General features: G+C 48.5%; 1 protein-coding gene across 1 annotated transcript in view; it reads right to left on the reverse strand.

Annotated features, from left to right (window-relative positions):
* SCAMP1 (secretory carrier membrane protein 1) overlaps window positions 1-25756 on the reverse strand; it is a 144762-nt gene that overhangs the window by 56877 nt on the left and 62129 nt on the right. Inside the window, exon 4 of the mRNA XM_030193244.1 lies at window positions 18706-18817. Within this exon, the coding sequence (XP_030049104.1) occupies window positions 18706-18817 (112 nt within the window). The remainder of the gene's footprint in view (window positions 1-18705; window positions 18818-25756) is intronic.

A 25756-nucleotide genomic window follows, 5' to 3' on the forward strand; every position in this document is an offset into this window, starting at 1 on the left:
TCAGCCCAAGAAGAGGAAATTCTTCTAGTGGAATGCGCCTTAAAGGCATCAGGCGGAGGCCGGCCGGCAAGCAAATAAGCTGAAAAGATAGATTCTTTAAGCCAGCAGGCAATAGTGGCTTTAGACACTGGAGACCCTCTGCGAGGACCTGATAGCAAAACAAACAGATGATCAGAGGTCCTGAAAGAGTTAGTAACTCGCAGATACTGCAGCAGAGTCCTGCGCACGTCCAACAGGTGCAATTGCCCAAAAGATTCTGGAAACTCCTCCTCGACAAAGGAGGGCAAGAAAATAGGTTGGTTTAGGTGAAACGCTGAAACCACCTTAGGCAAGAAGGAAGGCACGGTCCGAACCGTGACCCCGGACTCTGAAAACTGCAGAAAAGGGTCTCTACAGGACAGCGCCTTGAGCTCTGACACCCGTCTCGCCGAAGTAATGGCCACTAAAAAGATGGCCTTCAGTGTCAAATCTTTCTCTGAAGCACGCTGAAGCGGTTCAAAGGGAGCACCCTGAAGGGCCTTCAGCACTAGCCCCAGGTTCCAAGCTGGACAAGGTGCACGCACAGGAGGACGGAGCCGAAGCACCCCTCTAAGAAACCGTGCCACATCCGGACAAGCAGCTAAAGACACGCCTTCAACCTTGCCACACAGGGAGGCCAACGCTGCCACTTGCACCCGCAGGGAATTATAGGTCAAGCCTTTTTTTACACCATCCTGCAAAAAGTCCAGAATCGGCGAGACAGGAGCCCACAGGGGTGTGATCTCTCTGGAAGCACACCAGACTTCAAACTGGCACCAAATTCTGGCATAAGCCACGGAAGTGGAACGCTTGCGGGCTTGCAGGAGAGTGGAAATTACTTTATTGGAATAGCCTCTGCCTCTCAATTGCGCCCTCTCAATCGCCAGGCCATAAGACCAAATCGGCCGGCATCCTCCATGGTCACCGGACCCTGTGACAACAGGTTGGGAACCAGAGGTAACTGAAGGGGATCCTCTACGAGCATCTGTCGGAGGTCCGCATACGAAGGCCTCCTGGGCCAATCCGAGGCGACGAGAACCACTTCTCCTGGATGCAGCCAAATCCACAGGAGCACTCACCCTATCAAGGGCCACGGAGGGAACACATACAGTAGGCCCAGAGGCTAGGGTTGAGCTAAGGCATCCAACCCCGCCACGCGAGGATCTCTCCGTCTGCTGAAGAAGCACGGGACTTTGGCATTGGTGCTTGTCGCCATTAGATCCATCACGGGCTTGCCCCACTTGGCACATATCTGCAGGAACACTTCGTCTGCAAGTTCCCACTCCGCTGAATCGATCTGATGCCTGCTTAGATAATCGGCTTGCACGTTGCTCTGACCTGCAATGTGAGCTGCCGACAGAAACTGTAGATGCAGCTCGGCCCAGTGGCAAATTTGTTCGGCCTGCGCAGCTAGAGCTCTGCACTGAGTGCCGCCTTGTCGATTTATGTAGGCCACTGCTGTCGTGTTGTCCGACATCACTCTGACAGCCAATCCTTCCAGGGTCACTTGAAAGGCCAGAAGCGCCTGAAACACCACTTTCAACTCCAGGCGGTTGATGGACCACTCCGACTCCTCGGGTGTCCATAGACCCTGGGCATGCTTCCCCTTGCAATGTGCGCCCCAGCCTTTCAGACTGGTATCTGTCACCACTAGGCACCAATCAGGGAGCGCCAGCGGCATTCCTCGCCGCAGCATGCTGTCTGAGAGCCACCACTCCATGCTGAGTCGGGCCGCAGGGAGCCAAGAGAGTCTGCATTGATAATCCTGAGATACTTGAGACCATCTTTGGAATACAGCATACTGTAGAGGTCTCAGGTGCACTCTCGCCCAGGGCACCAGTTCCATGGTGGCCGTCATCGATCCAAGCAGCTGGACAATGTCCCAAGTTCGCGGGCGGGGCATCCTCAGGAGCAGACGGACCTGATTCTGAAGCTTGTACACATACCACGAGGCTGTGTCGAACCTGGCCCCCAAATATTCTAGAGATTGCGAGGGGGTCAGGTGACTTTTGGCCAAATTGACGACCCAGCCCAGAGATTGAAGTACTGAGACCACTCTGGCTGTTACATGCTGACTCTCTGCAGCAGAGTTTGCTCGAATGAGCCAGTCGTCCAGGTACGGGTGAACCCGAATACCCTCTCGCCTTAGAAAAGCAGCTACCACCACCATAACCTTCGAAAAAGTGCGGGGAGCTGTGGCGAGGCCAAAAGGCAAGGCCCGGAACTGGAAATGCTTTCCCATCACCGCAAACCTCAGAAACCTCTGGTGCGGTGGCCAAATTGGAATATGCCAAGTAAGCTTCTTTCAGGTCCAGAGACGTGAGAAACTCTCCTGGCTGTACCGCCGCAATGACGGAGCGCAGGGTTACATGTGAAAATGCCGCACTCTCAGGGACTTGTTTAATTCTTTTAAGTCCAGAATAGGGCGAAAAGACCCTCCTTTTCGCGGCACCACAAAGTAGATGAAGTAGCAGCCGCAGCCGTGTTCGGCGGGAGGTACTGGGGACACAGCCCCTATCTGAATCAGACCTTGTAAAGTCACCTCTACCGCTGCCCGTTTGGCTGCAGAACTGCATCGGGACTCCACAAACACGTCTCTTACAGGGGCGTCGAATTCTATTCTGTAACCGCCTCTGATCAGGTCCAAGACCCACTGATCTGAGGAAATGTTGGCCCACTCCTCGGCAAAGAGGGAAAGACGTCCTACAATGACAGGATTCGAGGAGAGGGCCGGCGCACCCACATTGAGAGGGTCGCCCCTGAACTCCAGGCCTTGAGCCAGTGGCTGTGGAACGTTTGTCCGAACGAAAGGAGTTCCTCTGCTGAAAACGGGCACGAGAAGTGAACCCAGCAGAACGCCCCGGGCGGTACCTTCGAGCTTCACGGAAGCGAGGTCTGTAAGAGGAGTGGACCGCCGCACCCTTAGAGGAAGGCCGAGGCCTATCTTCGGGCAAGCGCTGGGGTTTATCCTCACCCAGGCCCTTCACAATTTTCTCCAACTCCTCACCAAACAGGAGAAGGCCTTGAAAGGGCAACTTCACCAACCTTTGCTTAGAGGCCATGTCCCCCACCCAATGCCGTAGCCAAAGAAGACGGCGAGCCGCCACTGCTACTGCCATGTGTTTAGCCGAAGCTCTGACAATATCATAAAGGGCGTCAGCAAGAAAAGACAAGGCCGACTGCATCCGCGGAGCCACATCTGAAAAGGGCTCCGCTCCATCACCGGGCTGTTCCACTGCCTGTTGCAACCAAGCCAGGCAGGCTCTAGCAGCATAACAACTGCATGCAGACGCACGAATAGTGAGACCTGCAATTTCAAATGACCGCTTAAGTGCTGATTCCAATCTACGGTCTTGAATATCCTTCAGGGCAACACCTCCTTCAACAGGGAGGGTAGGTCTCTTTGTCACAGCTGTGAATAGGGCATCCACTTTAGGCATAGCAAAGCGAGCCATATGCTCCTCACGCAGAGGGTATAATTGCCCCATAGCCCTGGAAACTTTCAAAGGTCGGGGTCAGCTCATTGAGCCGAAAGAAGCTCTTGGATGGAGTCATGCAAAGGAAGGCTCGAGCAGGCTTTTTGGTACTAGCCATCCTAGGATTCAAAGAGGAGGCTGTGCCACTGGCAGGGTCCTCAATAGAGAGAGCCTGCAGGGCACCAGAAATAAGTGCTGGCAGCTCATCACGGTGGAAAATCTGCACCGCGGAGGGATCGTCCAGATCCCGAGTCACTACTGCACCAGACTCTGGCTCCTCAGACCATGAAGGCCTGCCAGAGTCCTCTGAATCCTAGCAGCCCGACCACCGAGGGGGGGGGGGGGGGGGGGGGGGGGGAAAGAAGGTGCAGCACTCTCTGAAGGGGAATGAGCCATTCTGCGCTTCATATTCTGCCAATTATCAGGGAATAACGCCTCACAGGGCATACCCAGGCTAGAATCCACCGGGGGGGGGGGGGGGGGGGGGGCATTAGAAGAGGCCCATGCCGGGCTTTGTGGAAGAGCTCTTTTAAGCATGTATGCTTTATGCATTAATAAGACAAAATCAGGGGAGAAAAACTCACCCTGGGCACCCGGATTTCTGCCGGGGCTAGTAGCTCCCATATCAGCCTCACTCCGAGCTCAGGACTCTCCGTCTCAGCGGAGGTCGCGCCATGTGGTAAATTAAAAATGGCGCCCGCTGCCAGCTCAGAGTGCGAAGAATCGTCGCTCGCCATGCTCGGGCCGGCTCTAACGTCTGTACAGAAAACGATAACGGAATTCAAACATGCGTGGGATAAGCATAAAGGAATCCTGTGCCGAAGGAATGGATCCTCAGGCGCTTAGTCAAGATCGGGAGGCGGGGCTGGTGGTTGGGAGGCGGGGATAGTGCTGGGCAGACTTATACGGTCTGTGCCAGAGCCGGTGGTGGGCAGCGGGACTGGTGGTTGGGAGGCAGGGATAGTGCTGGACAGACTTGTACGGTCTGTGCCAGAGCCGGTGGTTGGGAGGCAGGGCTGGTGGTTGGGAGGTGAGGATAGTGCTGGGCAGACTTATACGGTCTGTGTCAGAGCCGGTGGTTGGGAGGCGGGGATAATGCGGGGAAGAGCACAGGTACAAATCAAAGGATATACACAAAAAGCAGCAAATATGAGTTATCTTGTTGGGCAGACTGGATGAACCGTGCAGGTCTTTTTCTGCCGTCATCTACTATGTTACAGCACGATTTACAGAGCCCCGCTGCTGATCTGCGCTTGCCACACTTGGAACAGCGCTTTACTGTCTCCGCAGCCATCGCCGAAAACGGCGGTAAAATTCAAAACGGCGGTTCGCGCCAAAATCGCCCCAATCACAGACCCACCCCGGAGGAGTCAGAAAACACTCTTACCTCACTGGACCGAGTATCACAGCTCCGGTCCCACAGAAATAGGCAAGGAAAAAACCTCTGTTCCAGCGTCTAAATGCCAAAGTGCGACGCGACTTTTTTTTTTTTTTTACGCTGTGAGGAACGCAGAGGTAAATAGAACTCCGGAGGCTCAGGTGAGTGGGAAAGGCAGGGAAAGGGCAAACCTATGTGCCTGCATCCACTGTTGGTGGGGAAGGACAGGGAAAGCTAAGCAATGTGTCCACATCCACGGAGGTATGGGTAAGGCAGGGAAAGGGCGAACCTATGTGCCTTTAAAGGGAAGCTGCTATAGCCTCCAACACCCCGGCTAACAACTGGCAAAAGCACAGGAGCAACCTCCAGGCAGATTTTAGATGGAGCTCGAAGAAGCTGCAGCCACTCTGCTAGGGGAGATAGAGAATACTGAAGAGAGGCAGTGGAGCAAGCTGGTATGAGGCACTGAAAAAAGTGTGCTCGCTATCTCCCTCTGCTGGTTGATGGACACAACCCATCTGTAATGGCTGCATCTGCTTGATGACAAGGAATTTGGGATTCTACTTAGCCTGCTTTTTTAGGGTGGCCAACACTGTGCACAACTGATTTTCATTTGGACCCTAGCCGTAAATGGGTTTGCAGTGCTATGATTCTCCCTCACATAACAGCTTTCAGACCCTTCCAAAGGATTCCAGCACATACCTCCCTAGTAATACTCAAGCAACTCTTTTTTCTAACTGGGTGACATTGCTGGGGGTCTAAAAAATATGCATCTAGATCACGAATCTGATGCGACTGAAAGAACCAGAACTACTGGAGCATGGTCAGACAATGAGCGAGCATGAATCTGCCAAGGTCTAACCTGAGGTAAGAGAGTTGGGTCCCCAACCTACAAATGAATAAGAGAGTACGTGCTTTGTATGTGTGAATACAACATAGTCCTGTTCACTGAGATTTAACTGTCTACATAGGTCCAATAAATTCCATTTAGCCAAAACATTATGCAACCTAGTCAAGTCCCCTTGGGAATAAATCACGCCCACCGCTGTATTATCTAAACCTCAGATTAAGTATTAAATTAAAATCACCTCCCAAGAGCAACCTATCCACTAATACTCTCCAGAAAATCACCTTGCCCTTCATTAGGAGCACATATATTCACCGAGATGAATACCTCCTGCCCCAGCGCCATCACCAGCAACAGGTAACGCCTAGCCTTGTCTCGAGTTGCCCTTTTTATGTATTCATACTTGTATTCCACAATTATCCAAAAAACAAGTCGCGGTTCAATGTGGCTTACATTTAACAGTTGTTAGAGATTACATTGATTCAATTACATTTACAAGGTTGTATGATGCTGTGTTTAATCTGTCAGGGATGCTTCACAGAGAACACCACTAATACTCCCCTTGTCTTCTTAGGGTTTGTTACAACAAGCCAACTTTAGAAAGGTTATTCAAAGTTCAATCACGCCATGCTTTGTTTACTGTAATGGGCTGCTACTTGGGTTTAGTGGCCCAGAATTTTAACAAATGGCAGGCATTACAATCATATTTCACCTGTGATGAAGCAGCTTCACTGGCTTCCAGTTGATTTTAGAATACATATTCAAAATTCCTTGATTTTAAAAGTAATGACTGGGCGGAGTTTAGTAGTGAATTCACTTTAGGTATACTTTGAGGTAGGGCTATCCATTGTTGTAAGGAATTGGGGGTTCGGGTATCTCTCAGCAGGGGGAGGGGTAGATAGGGGGGAGAGGGGGAAGGTTCCAGTGTTTGTTTGCTGCTATAAATTTTAGATAAAATTTATTCTTCCTTATGAGACTTAGTGTGAGGTGGGAGTTCGGTGTGGGATGGGGGAAACAGATGAGTTAATAGTTTACTGTTCTAACGTGATGGAAGTGGGGAGGGGGGCTTTATAATATAATAATAAAATATTGATGATAATGTCGCATGTTAGGTTTTTGAGATGTGAATCTGTCAACTAATATGGTATAAGTTGTGTTCTTGGTACTGTTGTCCGTGTAATATCATCAATAAAAATTGCTGAAACATAAGTAAAGGAGGTGGGGGGAGGGAAGTAGTTTAGGACAGGGTAATAGTAAGCAATGCACAACAAGAGTTACTATTTGAATTCAATATTTTATTTAGAAGTTCATTTAACAACAAAGATATAGCGAATGCTACATACCTGTAGAAGGTATTCTCCGAGGACAGTAGGCTGATTGTTCTCACTGATGGGTGACATCCACGGCAGCCCCCTCCAATCGGAAACTTCACTAGCAAAGGCCTTTGCTAGCACTCACGCGCCCATGTGCACCGCGCACGCGCGACCGTCTTCCCGCCCGAACCGGCTCGTGTTCGTCTGTCCCGTATGTAGCAAGACAAAGACAAGGAAGACACAACTCCAAAGGGGAGGCGGGCGGGTATGTGAGAACAATCAGCCTGCTGTCCTCGGAGAATACCTTCTACAGGTATGTAGCATTCGCTTTCTCCGAGGACAAGCAGGCTGCTTGTTCTCACTGATGGGGTATCCCTAGCCCCCAGGCTCACTGAAAACAACAAACATGGTCAATTGGGCCTCGCAACGGCGAGGACATAACTGAGATTGACCTAACAACTTATCCAAATAACTGAGAGTGTAGCCTGGAACAGAATAAACATGGGCCTAGGGGGGTGGAGTTGGATTCTAAACCCCGAACAGATTCTGAAGCACTGACTGCCTGAACCGACTGTCGCGTCGGGTATCCTGCTGCAGGCAGTAATGAGATGTGAATGTGTGGACAGATGACCACGTCGCAGCCTTGCAAATCTCTTCAATAGTGGCTGACTTCAAGTGGGCCACTGACGCTGCCATGGCTCTAACACTATGAGCCGTGACATGACCCTCAAGAGCCAGCCCAGCCTGGGCGTAAGTGAAGGAAAAGCAATCTGCTAGCCAATTTGAAATGGTGCGTTTCCCCACAGCCACTCCCCTCCTGTTGGGATCAAAAGAAACAAACATTTGGGCGGCCTGTCTTTTGGGCTGTGTCTGCTCCTGATAGAAGGCCAATGCTCTTTTGCAGTCCAATGTGTGCAGCTGACGTTCAGCAGGGCAGGAATGCGAACGGGGAAAGAATGTTGGCAAGACAATTGACTGGTTCAGATGGAACTCCGACACTACCTTCGGCAAGAACTTAGGGTGAGTGCGGAGGACTACTCTATTATGATGAAATCTGGTGTAAGGGGCCTGGGCTACCAGGGCCTGAAGCTCACTGACTCTACGAGCTGAAGTAACTGCCACCAAGAAAATGACCTTCCAGGTCAAGTACTTCAGATAGCAGGAGTTCAGTGGCTCAAAAGGAGGTTTCATCAGCTGGGTGAGAACGACATTGAGATCCCATGACACTGTAGGAGGTTTGACAGGGGGCTTTGACAAAAGCAAACCTCTCATGAAGCGAACAACTAAAGGCTGTCCTGAGATCGGCTTACCTTCCACACGGTAATGGTATGCACTGATTGCGCTAAGGTGAACCCTTACAGAGTTGGTCTTGAGACCAGACTCAGACAGGTGCAGAAGGTATTCAAGCAGGGTCTGTGTAGGACAGGAGAGAGGATCTAAGGCCTTGCTGTCACACCAGACGGCAAACCTCCTCCATAGAAAGAAGTAACTCCTCTTAGTGGAATCTTTTCTGGAAGCAAGCAAAACACGGGAGACACCCTCCGACAGACCCAAAGAAGCAAAGTCTACGCTCTCAACATCCAGGCCGTGAGAGCCAGAGACTGGAGGTTGGGATGCAGAAGCGCCCCTTCGTCCTGTGTGATGAGGGTCGGAAAACACTCCAATCTCCACGGTTCTTCGGAGGACAACTGCAGAAGAAGAGGGAACCAGATCTGACGCGGCCAAAAAGGAGCAATCAGAATCATGGTGCCTCGGTCTTGCTTGAGTTTCAACAAAGTCTTCCCCACCAGAGGTATGGGAGGATAAGCATACAGCAGGCCTTCCCCCCCAGTCCAGGAGGAAGGCATCCGATGCCAGTCGGCCGTGGGCCTGAAGTCTGGAACAGAACTGAGGGACCTTGTGGTTGGCTCGAGATGCGAAGAGATCTACCAAGGGGGTGCCCCACACCTGGAAGATCCGGCGCACTACTCTGGAGTTGAGTGACCACTCGTGAGGCTGCATAATCCTGCTCAACCTGTCGACCAGACTGTTGTTTACGCCTGCCAGATATGTGGCTTGGAGCAACATGCCGTAATGGCGAGCCCATAGCCACATGCTGACGGCTTCCTGACACAGGGGGCGAGATCCGGTGCCCCCCTGCTTGTTGATGTAATACATGGCAACCTGGTTGTCTGTCTGAATTTGGATAATTTGGTGGGACAGCCGATCTCTGAAAGCCTTCAGAGCGTTCCAGACCACTCGTAACTCCAGGAGATTGATCTGCAGATCGCGTTCCTGGAGGGATCAGCTTCCCTGGGTGTGAAGCCCATCGACATGAGCTCCCCACCCCAGGAGAGACGCATCCGTAGTCAGCACCTTTTGTGGCTGAGGAATTTGAAAAGGGCTTCCCAGAGTCAAATTGGACCAAATCGTCCACCAGTACAGGGATCTGAGAAAACTCGTGGACAGGTGGATCACATCCTCTAGATCCCCAGCAGCCTGAAACCACTGGGAAGCTAGGGTCCATTGAGCAGATCGCATGTGAAGACGAGCCATGGGAGTCACATGAACTGTGGAGGCCATGTGGCCAAGCAATCTCAACATCTGCTGAGCTGTGATCTGTTGGGACGCTTGTACCCGGGAGACGAGGGACAGCAGATTGTTGGCCCTTGTCTCCGGAAGATAGGCCCGAGCCGTCCAAGAATCCAGCAGAGCTCCTATGAATTTGAGTCTCTGTACTGGGAGAAGATGGGACTTTGGGTAATTTACCAAAAAACCCCAGTAGCTCCAGGAGTCGAATAGTCATCTGCATGGACTGTAGAGCTCCTGCCTCGGAAGTGTTCTTCACCAGCCAATCGTCGAGATAAGGGAACACGTGCACTCCCAGCCTGCGAAGCGCTGCTGCTACTACAGCCAGACACTTCGTGAACACTCTGGGCGCAGAGGCAAGCCCAAAGGGTAGCACACAGTACTGGAAGTGACGTGTGCCCAGACGAAATCGCAGATACTGCCTGTGAGCTGGCAATATCGGGATGTGCGTGTAGGCGTCCTTCAAGTCCAGAGAGCATAGCCAATCGTTTTCCTGAATCATGGGAAGAAGGGTGCCCAGGGAAAGCATCCTGAACTTTTCCTTGACCAGATACTTGTTCAGGGCCCTTAGGTCTAGGATGGGATGCATCCCCCCTGTTTTCTTTTCCACAAGGAAGTACCTGGAATAGAATCCCAGCCCTTCTTGCCCGGATGGCACGGGCTCGACCGCATTGGCGCTGAAAAGGGCGGAGAGTTCCTCTGCAAGTACCTGCTTTTGCTGGAAGCTGTAGGACTGAGCTCCTGGTGGGCAATTTGGAGGCTTCGAGGCCAAACTGAGGGTGTACCCTTGCCGGACTATTTGAAGAACCCAACGGTCGGAGGTTATAAGAGGCCACCTTTGGTGAAAAACTTTCAACCTCCCCCCGACCGGCAGATCGCCCAGCACGGGCACGTTGACGTCGGCTATGCTCTGCTGGAGCCAGTCAAAAGCTCGTCCCCTGCTTTTGCTGGGGAGCCGTGGGGCCTTGCTGAGGCGCATGCTGCTGACGAGAGCGAGCACGCTGAGGCTTAGCCTGGGCCGCAGGCTGGCGAGGAGGATTGTACCTACGCTTACCAGAAGAGTAGGGAGCAGCCCTCCGTCCCCCATAAAAACATCTACCTGATGAGGTAGATGCTGAAGGCTGCCGGCGGGAGAATTTGTCGAAAGCGTTATCCCGCTGGTGGAGCTGTTCTACCACCTGTTCGACCTTTTCTCCAAAAATGTTGTCCGCTCGGCAAGGGGAGTCCGCAATCCGCTGCTGAATCCTATTCTCCAGGTCGGAGGCACGCAGCCATGAGAGTCTGCGCATCACCACACCTTGAGCAGCGGCCCTGGACGCAACATCAAAGGTATCATATACCCCTCTGGCCAGGAATTTTCTGCACGCCTTCAGCTGCCTGACCACCTCCTGAAACGGCTTGGCTTGCTCAGAAGGGAGCTTGTCCACCAAGCCCGCCAACTGTTGCACATTGTTCCGCATATGGATGCTCGTGTAGAGCTGGTAGGACTGAATCTTGGCCACGAGCATAGAGGAATGATAGGCCTTCCTCCCAAAGGAGTCTAAGGTTCTGGAGTCTCTGCCCGGGGGCACCGAAGAATGCTCTCTAGAACTCTTAGCCTTCTTTAGGGCCAGATCCACCACACCAGAGTTGTGAGGCAACTGAGTGCGCATCAGCTCTGGGTCCCCATGGATCCGATACTGGGATTCGATCTTCTTGGGAATGTGGGGATTAGTTGATGGCTTGGTCCAGTTCGCCAGCAATGTCTTTTTTAGGACATGATGCATGGGTACTGTGGACGCTTCCTTAGGTAGTGTTGAATAAAAGCATGAAAGATGGGGAGTGGAAAGCTCCATGATTACAACAAGCTGTTTCAACACTAAATCTCCTGAGGCATGAGAAAAGAAGGTGACGGACATTAAACATCAGCCAAAGGCACGGCTCCAGAAAGTCTGTGGGCAAGAAGGGGGAGCAATAAGGTGAAACAGATGTAGCATGTTCTGCACATGATTAACAGCGTTGTGGTATTCAGAGACTTGCACAGGAATGTTGTATGAGAGAATTAGTCAGATGCCAAAGAAGAACGGTATAAAAACAGACTGGAACAATGAACACATATGAGAATAGACTTGTTACAGCGGCCAAGATGTTGAATTTGACTGATTGTATCATATGTGCCCACATCCTTGTCCTTGCCAGCTATGATATATGGGACTACAATGATAAAAGTTGGGTGGGCACCGTTATCCCAATAATACCTGTGTAAGGGATGATGGAAACCTTCATTGGACAAATGAGACTATTTATAAGCAAGCCTTGCTTACGGACAAGTATCCACAGACATCATTTTGGTGTCTAATTAATAGTACGACGACTGGAAACATCCCCCCGATAAAGTGCAATTACACGCACAATGTTGTAACAGGTAATTGGTCTATAGAAGGAAATACAGTGATTGTAAATGTCACAACCACCAAAGAAAAGTGTGGCAATAAAACAAGCTGCAATAAGACTTTAACTCAATGGTATGTAACAACTGATTCAATGAATGTTAATACTTTGGAATATACTTTTAATTTGTGTAATTTTTAATGCCACATCAGTTAATGCAATTAGGCATTATCCTTATAATTGTTCTTATATGAAAAGTAAGAATGACAGTGTACTTCCCTTTGATGAAGCTGTCTGTATTCAAAGGAAATATAAATTTTGTACCCTAGTACAGTTGAATCTGTTTGATGCTGTGTAGCATGTGTATTGGCATGTTTGCAAGGATGTGCCAGGATGCTTTTAAAATGACAATGGTAACTAAAATCAAGAATGAATAGAACTTTTATTAATATGTCAGCCAAAAATATTGAAAAAGCGTGCAGAAACTGAATGCCACAAACATGGGGGAGGAGATTTAGAAGGGAGGTAAGGAGAAATAGACTGGAGCTGAAACAGATGTATGAGTCCTGGAACACCAGAACTCAAGGGAGGATTTGTTGAATAAACGCATTAAAGATGGGGAGTGGAAAGCTCCATGATTACAACAAGCTGTTTCAACACTAAATCTCCTGAGGCATGAGAAAAGAAGGTGACGGACATTAAACATCAGCCAAAGGCACGGCTCCAGAAAGTCTGTGGGCAAGAAGGGAGAGCAATAAGGTGAAACAGATGTAGCATGTTCTGCACATGATTAACAGCGTTGTGGTATTCAGAGACTTGCACAGGAATGTTGTATGAGAGAATTAGTCAGATGCCAAAGAAGAACGGTATAAAAACAGAGTGGAACAAAGAAGTAGTAAGCATTCTGACTTGTATATTGCTTATACAATGCTTCCTGAATAAGCCCATTGATGCTATTCAGTACCGGAGGAGAAGGGCGCAACAGCTCTCCCAGAATCTCTGGAAGAACGGCCCGTAGACTCTCGTGCAGAGCGGCTGTGGAGAAAGACTGAGAAGCCGATGCAGGCGTCGAGGTCAGAGTCTGTTCTGGGCGTGGAGGTGGTTTTGGGTTGTCCAAGGGGGAGCGCATGGACACCTCCTGAATAGAGAGTGAGCTGTCCTCCTGGTGCCGATGCCTACTGGGTGCCGACTCCCTCGGCGACCCAGAGCTCTCGGTACCGAGACGGGAAGGAGACCGGTGTCGATGCTTCTTTGACTTCTTCAAGCGAAGCATGTCACCGGTGCTTCCTGGTACCGACGAGAACGTAGAATCCAACCGTCGCTTCCTCGGGGCCGAGGCCGAAGAAAATCGATCTCGGGGGGGCTGTACCGCAGGAGCCCTCAGGGCAGCAGGAGACCCACTCGAAGGCTCACCGCCACCAGCAGGGGAATGGACAGCCCTCACCTGCACTCCAGACGAAGCACCACCGTCCGACAACATCAGCAATAGCGGAGGTTCAAAAGATAAACCTTGCTTTCTCTACCTCACCACCTCTCCCTCAACTAGTCCGTTCCCCTCTCTCTCCTTCCCCTCATTCCCTTTCCTCCTTTCCTGAAGTTACTATTGAGGAAACTACACTTCTCCTTTCTTCCTCAAAATGTACCACCTGTTCCTCTGATCCCATTCCCACCCACCTTCTTAATGCCATCTCTCCTACTCTTATTCCTTTTATCTGTCACATTCTCAACCTCTCACTTTCCACTGCGACTGTCCCTGCTGCCTTTAAACATGCTGTGGTCACACCTCTCCTTAAGAAGCCTTCACTTGACCCTACTTGTCCCTCTAATTACCAACCCATCTCCCTCCTTCCTTTTCTCTCCAAATTACTTGAGCATGCTGTTCACCGCCGCTGCCTTGATTTTCTCTCCTCACATGCTATTCTTGACCCATTACAATCTGGTTTTCGCCCTCTCCACTCAACCGAAACTGCGCTTACTAAAGTCTCCAATGACCTATTACTGGCTAAATCCAGAGGTCAATATTCCATCCTCATTCTTCTTGATCTTTCCGCTGCTTTTGACACTGTCGATCACAGCATACTTCTCGATACCCTGTCCTCACTTGGATTCCAGGGCTCTGTCCTTTCCTGGTTCTCTTCCTACCTCTCCGTCCGCACCTTTAGTGTTCACTCTGGTGGATCCTCTTCTACTTCTATCCCTCTGCCTGTCGGCGTACCTCAGGGTTCTGTTCTTGGTCCCCTCCTCTTTTCTATCTACACTTCTTCCCTTGGTTCATTAATCTCATCCCATGGCTTTTCCTACCATCTCTATGCTGATGACTCCCAAATCTACCTTTCTACCCCTGATATTTCACCTTGCATCCAAACCAAAGTTTCAGCGTGCTTGTCTGACATTGCTGTCTGGATGTCTCAACGCCACCTGAAATTAAATATGACCAAAACCGAGCTTCTCATTTTCCCCCCCAAACCCACCTCCCCGCTCCCCCCGTTTTCTATTTCTGTTGATGGCTCTCTCATTCTCCCTGTCTCCTCAGCTCGAAACCTTGGGGTCATCTTTGACTCTTCTCTCTCCTTCTCTGCTCATATCCAGCAGACCGCCAAGACCTGTCGTTTCTTTCTTTACAACATCCGTAAAATCCGGCCCTTTCTTTCCGAGCACTCTACCAAAACCCTCATCCACACCCTTGTCACCTCTCGTTTAGACTACTGCAATCTGCTTCTTGCTGGCCTCCCACTTAGTCACCTCTCCCCTCTCCAGTCGGTTCAAAACTCTGCTGCCCATCTCATCTTCCGCCAGGGTCACTTTACTCATACTATCCCTCTCCTCAAGACCCTTCACTGGCTCCCTATCCGTTTTCGCATCCTGTTCAAACTTCTTCTACTAACCTATAAATGTATTCACTCTGCTGCTCCCCAGTATCTCTCCACACTCGTCCTTCCCTACACCCCTTCCCGTGCACTCCGCTCCATGGATAAATCCTTCTTATCTGTTCCCTTCTCCACTACTGCCAACTCCAGACTTCGCGCCTTCTGTCTCGCTGCACCCTACGCCTGGAATAAACTTCCTGAGCCCCTACGTCTTGCCCCATCCTTGGCCACCTTTAAATCTAGACTGAAAGCCCACCTCTTTAACATTGCTTTTGACTCGTTACCACTTGTAACCACTCGCCTCCACCTACCCTCCTCTCTTCCTTCCCGTTCACATTAATTGATTTGATTTGCTTACTTTATTTATTTTTTGTCTATTAGATTGTAAGCTCTTTGAGCAGGGACTGTCTTTCTTCTATGTTTGTGCAGCGCTGCGTATGCCTTGTAGCGCTATAGAAATGCTAAATAGTAGTAGTAGGTCCCGGTACCACCGACGTCGACGCAGCCTTTCGATGTCTCTGTACCGACGATGCAGGAGGTAGAAGCCTTGATGCAGTCGATGCAGAGGTCGAAGACTTCGATACTGTCGACGTCGATGCACTCGACGAGTCCTGTGCTGTTGTCGTCGTAGAGCCCGAGAACAACGCCTTCCACTGGGCCAATCTCGCTACATGAGTTCTCTTTTTCAAAAGAGCACAAAGACTGCAGGCCTGCGGGCGGTGCCCAGCCCCCAGACACTGAAGACACGAAGCGTGCCTATCAGTGAGCAAGATTACCCGGGCGCACTGGGTGCACTTCTTGAAGCCGCTGGAAGACTTCGATGACATGGGCGGAAAAATCACGCCGGCGAAATCAAAATTCACGATGATGACGACGAAAGGCACCAAAAAGAAGGGAGAAAAAACCCGTACCGAGGCCAAATAGGCCGGTCCCGAAAGCGAAAGGAAACTTACGCGGGGAAAAGCTGGAAACACGGGAAAGGGGTAAAGACCGGATCGGTCTCTTTTTTTTTTTTTTTTAAAGTGAAAATCGCGAAGACGTGCGAGGTCAACTAGAGGGGCACGAAACGGCGGCAAAAAACTGAGCTCTGCTGAGCTGCCAACATCGCCCTTCCTTCTTCTTCTCTGCCTCTGTCCCGCCCTCGACGACGTTACGTCACACGAAGGCGGGATAGGCAGGGAAGAAGAACGAAGGCCGACGTCGGCAGCTCAGCAGAGCTCAGTGCTGCGTTCCCGGACCCTCGCTGTTTCAATAGCGGAGCGAGGGCCTGGCCGGGTGGAAGGTGGGTGGTGACGGCTTGGGGGGGTGGGGGGTGCGAATTTGGAGGGGGAGGGGCAGCCTTTCAACCCCCCCATCCTATAATAGCCTGTTTTTACGGGCTCAAAGGCTAGTCTCATCATATTGTAAGACTGGAAGAACACAGGAATATGATTTTTTTAATTCAGCGGATCCAGTGTTTTGGAATACTTTACCCATGAGATTGAGAGAGATCCAAGGACTGAGTGAGTTTAAGAAGGAACTTAAAACCTTATTTCAGCAAGCCTACGAAAGAGCATAAATGTGGTTGATAGGCGAGGACATAAAAAAAATTTATTTGATGCACTGGTCACACAAAAGGCAGCAAAGTTTCAGTGATTAATGTATTTAATATAAATGCTGATATGTGATTGTGAGAATTGTATTATGTTTTTACATTTATACATGTTGAGTATGTAACCCAACTAGAATTTTCGGCAATAGAATAGACCTGAAAGTTTTAAATAAATAAACTGCAGCGACTCAAATCGAAAACAAATAGGGGTATCCACTATAGGTCAAAAGCAGATGCATTTCCTGAATATGAGCCACATCAGTTCTTTAAACATATGCTGTCACATCTAAGTCAGGGAGATCCTGAAACTGGGGCATAGACAGAGTAGAGCACAATTTACCTCCACGTTCCTTAGTTCTCTTTCTTGAAAGCAGATATCCACCTTGATGCATAGGGAAGCCAGGTCATCCAAACTGGTGGGGAGATTCGGTCCCGCTAGTTCATCCTTAATGTGGCCCACCTGGACCTGCCAAAAGATGGCCATTTCGGATTCCTGATTCCATTAAGTTCAGAAACCAAGGTCCACAACTGAATGGCATACTGGCCCAGTTAGGGCCCTTTGTCATGCAGGAGCTCGGAAACTACCAAGGAAAGATGCCCCGGCTCATCAAATATTTGCCAGAAGTGTGTGAGGAAGGCAGCCAAGTTAGAATAAGTGGGTCATTCTGCTCCCACAGGTGAGAGGCTCAAACCAGCACTTGCCCAGAAAGGAGAGAGACAATAAAAGGTAATCTTGACTCGATCTGAAAGAAAGCTAGAGGGCTGTAGTTCAATGTTCATCAAATCCTCAGCACGTCTTGGGGTTCCCATCAAAGCGAGGTGGTGCCAAGAGTTGAGGCTGAGACACCGGGTAAGCCAGAGGTGGTACTGCTGAAGCAGATGCTGGAGGCGGGTTCAGACCCAGAGGGCCTGTGGTTTCCATCAACGCAAGCTGAGAACAGACCTCCCCCCCCCCCCCCCCCCCGAAGGGTTTCCATAATCTGCTGAAGTTGAGTCTGTTGCTGCTGGACCTCCTGGGTGAAGTCCTGGAAATGCTAGAGCTAGTCCGTGTGGCTGGTCAGGTCCTGAACAGAATCTGAAAGTTGCTAGAGCTGGAGGCCAGTTACTGAAGCAGCTGCAAGGAGAGTGACTCGCCTGAGCTCATGGCCTTTGCAATCAGTTACGACTCTGGGTGAGCCAATGGGCTGCAGCTGAGTTGACGCTACCTAGCCAACCAGAGGGCTGGCTAGACCCCGGACTGGCGGCAGGTGCGATACCCAAGCAAGGCTGGACTGAAGGCAGGGCTGGAGCCTGGAGAAGACAGGATTGAAGCAAGACAGGAAGCAGGGCAGGAACAAGGCTGGCACACAGAGCAGGAGCAGGACTAGGACTAGAACAAGGAACAAACAGGATCAATGGTGCAGCATATACTAGAACACTCTAAGAGACCTGTTGCAAAGGCACTGGCTTGGAGACAGGAAATTCCTTAAATACTACCAAACAGGAAGTGATGACATCATCCAGAGCCCTCTTACATAACTATAAAGGGAGCGTTAGGTTTCCAGGAAGTAAAAACAGTTCCTTCTTGGCACGGAATGCTGCTGGAGACCACAGATAACAGGAGGGCATGACACCCTCTGTGTGGGCCTCCTGGAATTGCTGCGTCAATGTCAGTCTCTGCTTGCTCATCTAGCCAAGACTCTGCCTCCTGTACATGATGACCCAAAGCGCCAATCTCACCTCGGAGACCAGTTCCCAGAGTAGAAAGCTCTGACCGCACTACCTTCAGGTTCGATTTAATTTTTTGTAACCAGTCTCAGATCTCAGTAAGCAGTTCTTAGTCTGGTTCGGCCCGGTCACGCATGGCAAATAGCTCAGGGGAGAGCTGCATAGATCTCACTTGTCAACGAAAGCATCCCTACACGTGAGCTGGCGCAGAAGGACCCATGTAGGCAAACTCTTAAGTCAACCGCTGACTCTTCACAACTCATCTCTGGATGTTCCAGGGTATTGCTGTAGGACTGAGAAGCTATTTTTGCACATCAGATAGCTAAAATGATTGTGTGATAGCTGAAGATAGCTGGGGGCTACTCGGAGATATCAGCTCAAGTAGCCATCTCAGTGGGTGATGTCACTTCCTCCCCCTATAGAAGGCATTCTAAAGGCTCCCATAACTTGTCTAACGAATTTAAATGATCCAAAATTTTAAACAGCCTCAATTTTTCAACAAAGTTTAAACATGCTAAGACTGCAAGAAAAAGGAAGTGCACATGACAATAAAAATATCAGAATGCATACCACCCGGTTGATTGAGACTCTGTATCTCTCTTTCCCTGCGATCAAGCTCTGCTGCTTTTCTTTCCAACTCTTCTTGACGTTTGAGGAGTTCAGCCTGGGCCAATGCATGTTCCTACACAAAAACAGAACAGGTTATCTAGTACAGGAAAACACATTTCAGTTCTAGAATTAGGGGACCATAAGCATCAAAGATCTTTTACTCTAGATAGAAACATTTCAATACATAATGTAAAGTGAGATTTATTCTTACTGGGATTCCTGCTAGACCAATCCAAAACAATGGGTTACATCCCCCTACTAGCAGATGGAGGCAGAGAAGATGAAGATTCTAGTGACATCGCCGATAGAAGGAGTAGTGTACCCTGGAACCTGTCAGTATGCTAATGCCAAAGCTAACAAAAGTAGTGTAAACATTTAAAAAAACAGAAAACTGCCCACTAAGAAAACATTTGCAGCATGGGACCGAAGAACATCCCAAACCCTTTAGTTTTTCAGGGTGGGTCCTGGACAAGTCCAGCAAGAAATCAAGGAAAGGAAATTATCATCAGGTAAGAGTACATTTTATCTTCCTTATCCTGCTAGGCTAGTCCAGACCAATGGAATATAGCAAAGTTCATACCTCAGGGTATAAGACAGGCAATGGCCCCTCAAAAACAGCCTGTCAAAATTTCTGTCACTTCTGGTCCAAATATCAGTTTTAAACAACTAATAGAAGACTGCAGGGAGTCCAAGCTGTTGCTCTACAAATATCCTCTGGGGTCACTGCTCTGGTTTCTACCTAAGAAGCCACCTGAGCCTTTGCTGAATGAGCACAAAGATCATGAAAAACCACCTTCTGGTTGAGAATATAACCCGCCTCATCAGCCATCCTGATCCAGCCATGACTCAGAGGCCATGTACCCTTTATGTGGAACATTAAAGAACACAAAGAGAAGATCAGACTTACTGAATGAATTAGGGAACCCTAGGTATCGAAAGAGGACTCTGAACATCTAGTTTATGCAGAATTTTCTGATCCCCCCCTCCTTTATTGCATGGATAAAAGAAAAACCACCACCTTTGGTTAACCCCCACCCCCCCCCCCACCCCGAAAATATAAATGTAAACCGAGTCTCCCGAAAAAGACAGACAGGAACCCACTCTGAAATCCTCCTAGTCAAACAACCAGAAACAGTTTTCAAGAAAGCTCAGTGGAAAGACTCAAAGGGAGGGCCTGTCATGGACAACAAACTACAGTGAGATCCCACTGGAGTAAGAATACTCTTAAAGGTGGACGAATCTGCTTGATCACTCTTCACAAAAAAAAAAAAAGCAAAACATCCAGCTGGGCTGCTAAGAAAAACACACCAACCTCGAAAAGGCCACCACCTAGGATCTTAAGTAAATTAAGGCCAAACCTCGCTCCAACCCTCTCTGCAAGAATGACAGAATGGAAGGGATAACTCTTCAGGGGAAGCTTGCACACTGAACACCAGCATTCAAACATCTTCCATGAGTATAGACAACCTGTGGGCCTTCAGCATAGTAAAATGATAAAGGTTAAAAACCTCTTCCTCTTCAGACAATGTCTCACAAGGGCCACGCCAACAAGGATCTAGGTCTTTCATGACCAGTGATCCCTGCCAAAGAAGGACCAATCCTCTTGGCAACAGAATGATTGGGGGGGGGGGAGCTACTAATAGACACACTAGATCTGCATAACCTAGATCTGCATAACAAGGATGCAATCCTGCTCAAGACTTGGCCAACAAGTGGCCAAGGGGGATAGACCACAGAAGCTGGAACCTTAGGGCTGCAACACTGCATCCAAACCAGTTGCTTCCTGCTGTGGACAATTTGAATTCTGCCAAGTTACCCATGAGGTCAAATATTAGGGATCTTGGTGAAAAGGCTGCAGAACCGAGCTCCCACTCTCCTGGGAACAACAGATGCCTACTGAGTAAGTCCACACTAGCAATATGTGCCTCCGAGATCATTAACACAGCCAGCTGATTTCCAATGACAATGCCACACTTCATTCCTCTGTGCTTGTTCACATAAGCTACTGCCATGGTACTATCAGCCATCATCTGAATTACCTTCCCTCTCACTAGAGGCACCAACCACTGATTGGAGCATTGAACAGACCATCACAGGCAATGAGCCCCCAAAACCCCAGGACTCACAAGGGTCCCAAGAGACACCCTTCAAAAGGTGCCAAAGAAAAAGACCACCAGGCTAGCTATCTCTTGATGAACAATGAGAAGGAAATCAAGCATCTTGAATCTCTCAGTTTGCAGGGACCAATGCTATAGCAAAACATGCAGTAGAACTCTCATTTGAGTTCTTCACTACGGAGCCAAACTACACACAGTCCCAACCTCCCAGAGCTTGAGTTGCACAAAAGGCTCTCAGCTGAGACCAAATCTTATCCACTTTCTCACAAGTGAGGAAGATAACCTCCTATTTCAAGTTTCAATTTTATTATTGTCTTGATATCGCCCATTGAGAATTCGTTCAGAGCGGTTTACAATTCAAATATTAGAAGGAAGAAACTGAATATGGAAACAGAACTACATCAATGGATAGGAAAGAAAAAGAAAAGAAGAAAAGTTCTGTGAGGCAGATCCAGGCACTACAGCCTGTAGCATGTATCCCAGCAGCTAAAAAGGAGGTTCCCGTATTTTTTGCAGCTTTCCCAATGTTGAAGAAGTATTAGCTGTTTGTGAGCTCTATGGTCCTTGAAGCAGGCGACGAAACAAGGACCCTCTCGCTTGACCTTACTTTAGCCTAATTGAAGCCAATTTGGATAAAAGCTAAGTGTGACATTTGAATATTTGTTTGAAGTGAATTAAGCCACAGTTGATTTATTATTATGCATTTTGAGTGGGACTGCACATTATTGCACTGACTTAAGCACACAAGTTCATTTTATGTAACCTATGTTACATGGCTTTGATAGCAGCCACTACAAATAGCACATGACACATGCTGGGGCTCTTTGGGGCATAGCTGAGTATTGATGCTAGTGTGACTGTTCTGGTGCACTGTCCAGCCTGAGAAACAGATAATATTAATTCATTCTGCTCCATAGAATACTGAAGGTTACATACAAGAACAATAAGAGCAGATATTATCAGTCTATATTGTGAGAAGTTTTGGGATTTAGGATCATTAAAGACAGTAAGTCAGAAGTTCTTACAACTTGAAGTAGGCTGTTACAGTAGTCTAGTTGAGTGTCAGGCTACTCTTGGTGAAGTTCACATCCCAAAATCGAGGCTTTGCAACAAGGAGATGACGACTATGGCCTTCCAGGAATGCTATTCGATACTAGCTTGAATCAACTAATCTTTTTTTTTTTTTAAATAATATATTTTTTTTATTGATGATTCAACACAACCAGCATCAATATAAAGTGTCATATGCCTTTCCATTAACTCTTATAACATGTATCTGAACATTTGACAATTCCCTCCCTCATCAATAGTTTTACATTTATATAACCCCCCTTCCCCAACCCCTCCCCGCTCCCCCATCTTTTTCATCCACTCACACCTCCATGGCTTTCACAGCCCCTACTCAAGTACTATGTTGAAGGATTATATTCAAGTGTGACCATTCGTCTGCTGACGGGTTGTATTTCCCCCAGCGGCGATCTGTCAGTTTTTCCATCGATGACACCACTCTAAGTTTCATTATCCAATTATATATGGTGGGTCCCGCTTTCTGCTTCCAATTTAAAGCAATAATAGTTTTCGCTGCTGCTAGCCCCATCTGTTTAATTCTACATTGCCATCTCTTCCCTTTTCTATTACCCCAGCCCAGTAAGCACCACTTAGGATCACATGGGAACGGTACTTCCAAGGCCTTAGTTACTTCTCCCCAGAATCCCTGCAGTATCTCACATTCCCACCATATATGGTAGTATATGCCCTTTGCCTTTCCACATCTCCAGCATGTGTCCGATGCTTCCAGATACATTGCTTTCAACTTGTCTGGTGTATAATACCATCGGCTTAGTATCTTATAAGCATTCTCCTTTATTAGCACACATACAGATGCCTTTTTAACCTCCGCACACACTCTCTTCCATTCTGGGATACTGAGCTCCGATCCTAGATCACATTCCCATGCTAACATGAATGGTAGCTTAACCAATTCCTGCCCTCTGAAATGCCCATAGAACCTTGAGATCCCTTTCCCTCCAACGTCTATCTCCCCCCAGAGGTTCTCAAATCTCTCCCCTTCCAATGGATTTTCTTTTAATCACTGCTCTTTTATTATATAATGCTTAACCTGAAGATAAGCAAATCGGTCTGACTCAGGTATCATATTCTGTCTGAAGCTCTTCAAAGATCTTAAGACCCCTCTCCCCCAGTAATTCCAGGAAACGGACCAATCCTTTCTGTGTCCAATCCTTGAACACCTTACCCTCTCCACCCACAGGGAACCCAGGCTCCTGGGTGATCCAGGCGTATGTTGATCTCCTCTGGGAGTTCCTTAGCTTCCTTTTCAGGCTTCCCCAAAGCTCCAATAAATGCGATACAAAGGGATTTAACGTCAGTCTTCTGTAGCTGTGCTCAGGGACTGAAGCCCACAATAGCCCGTCTAACTTTCCCTCTTGTACAAATATCTGTTCTAATCTTGTCACTGGGGATAGGTCCACCTTACTCCATTCACCAATCTGCTTTAGTTGTGCTGCCCAGTAATACCAAAGCACGTTAGGCATGTCTAATCCCCCTTGTTCCACCGCTCCCCACATAATCTTTCAAGATAATCTCGCCAGGCGCCCCTCCCACATGAATCCCCCTAACTCAGACTGTATTTTAAGTAACTCTTTTTTGGGGACCTGTATGGGTAGAGTCTGGAATAAGAACAGCTTCCTAGGCAATATATTCATTTTGATTGCGGCGATCCTCCCCCACCACGACAGCCAACCTTTCTTCCATCTACTCAGATCCCTTCGTACAGCTTTAAAGTAATGGCACATAATTCAATACAAATAAATCCTCTAGCTCTAAAGGAATCCAAATCCCCAGATAGTGGAATTTTGTAGTTGCAATCTTAAAAGAAAACCTTTCCCCCATTTGCCGAGTCTCCACCTCCGTGGCCGTTACCCCCATTAACTCTGATTTGTCTATATTTATTTTAAACCCCGATAATTCCCCAAAACCAGTAAGTTCCTTGATAATTACTGGCAGTGTCATATGTGGTGATGCTACATAGAACAAAATATCATCGGCAAATAGTGCTACTTTGTGCTCTCTTCCTCCCATCCTGACCCCTTTAATTTCTGCTAGAGAGCGGATTCTCTGTGCTAACGGTTCGATTGAGATGGCAAATAGTAAGGGCGATAGTGGGCATCCCTGTCTAGTCCCCCTTTGAATACTCAATTGCTCAGACCAGCTCCCATTCACTTTAATCCGTGCTACAGGCTTATTATACAGTCCTTTCACCCATCCTACAAACGCTCTCCCAAACCCCATTTCTCCCATAACCTCCCACAGAAAATCCCACTCAACCCTGTCAAAAGCCTTTTCGGCATCAACCGTATCGTCAAAGAATCACCCCTCCTTTGGGCCCCCCAGATTAGATTCAATGTGCGCCTGATATTATCTCCAACTTGTCTATGTTCAATGAACCCCGATTGATCTTCATGTATTAAATGGGGCAAGATCTTCTTCAACTGATTAGCCATAATCTTAGCTAATATCTTAACATCTGTATTCAGCAGGGATATTGGTCGATAGGATCCAGAAGCCATCGGATCTCTCCCTGGTTTTAACAACACCGATATCCCTGCTTCGTACATACTGGTGGGGAGACCTCCCTCAACAACGCTTGCATTACCAACCCTTACCAACAGTGGTCCCAGCTCTTGGCTAAAAATCTTGTAATATTTTGCTGTGAACCCATCCAGCCCCGGTGCTTTTCCCCCCTTTAATCCCTTAATAACACCTATGACTTCCTGCAGTGTAATTACTGCCTCCATCTCCATCCTTTGTTGTTCCGTGACCCTCTGAAGGCCAAGGTCTTGTAGATACTCCCGTATCTCTTCCTTAGTGGTCCTATCACCCTTGGCATATAATTCTTTATAGTAGCGCATAAACTGCTCTTTGATCTCTGCATCCTGATGAATCATTCTATCTCCCAGTCCTTTAAGTTTAGTAATCGTATTCTTTATAAGTCTCTGGCGTAGTCTCTTTGCTAACATACTACTCGCCCTATTACTAAACTCAAAGAACCTTTGTTGCGCTGAACTCCTCTGGTATTCCATCTTTGCCATCTGTATTTTCTGCAGTGCTGTTCTCCACTTCAACAATTCAGCAAAGCTAGCAGAATCTCCCCCCCCCCCCCCCCCCCCCCCCCCGCGTTGATATGCCTTCTCATAACGGGCAAGATGTTGTCGTACTTCTAACTCATGGGCCATCCTCTCTCTTTTCCTCTGGGCTCCCCTACTAATAAAGTGACCCCTTACAACTGCCTTCAATGCATCCCAGAAAGTCCCTTCTGTGACTTCTCCCTTATCATTAAAAGTCTAAGTACTCCTTTATTACTGCCCTCATCCCTTGGCACTCCTGCTCTCCCTCCAAGAGTGATTCGTTAAGGCGCCAGGCTGTTCCCTTTTCCTTTGAACCCATTGCCCTCAGTGTTAACCAAATGGGGGCATGATCTGAGGCGTGTATGTTTTCAATCTCGGAGCTGTGTATTTCCCCCCAAAAGGCACAGCTACAACAAATTACGTCTATCCTAGTATAGGACTGTTGCGCATGTGAGTAGTGCGTGAAAGATTTTTGCCCAGGATGCTGTAGTCTCCACACATCTATCAAAGTCAAGGTCTTTCATCAACTTAAGGAGCTGCACCCTATTCCGGATGCCCCCCTCTATGTGTCCCTTAGAATGATCGATCCCCTCCACTGGGAAATTGAAGTCGCCCCCCCCCCCATAACCACCCGCCTTCCCACAAATGCCGCTAACTCTTCCCTTATAGATTCAAAGTAACCCCCTTGCCCTACATTTGGGGCATATACATTTACAAATGTGATGGGTGTGTTACGAATTTTCCCTTTCC

The sequence above is a fragment of the Microcaecilia unicolor genome, chromosome 2 (assembly GCF_901765095.1).
Source record: "Microcaecilia unicolor chromosome 2, aMicUni1.1, whole genome shotgun sequence".
NCBI lineage: Eukaryota > Metazoa > Chordata > Amphibia > Gymnophiona > Siphonopidae > Microcaecilia > Microcaecilia unicolor.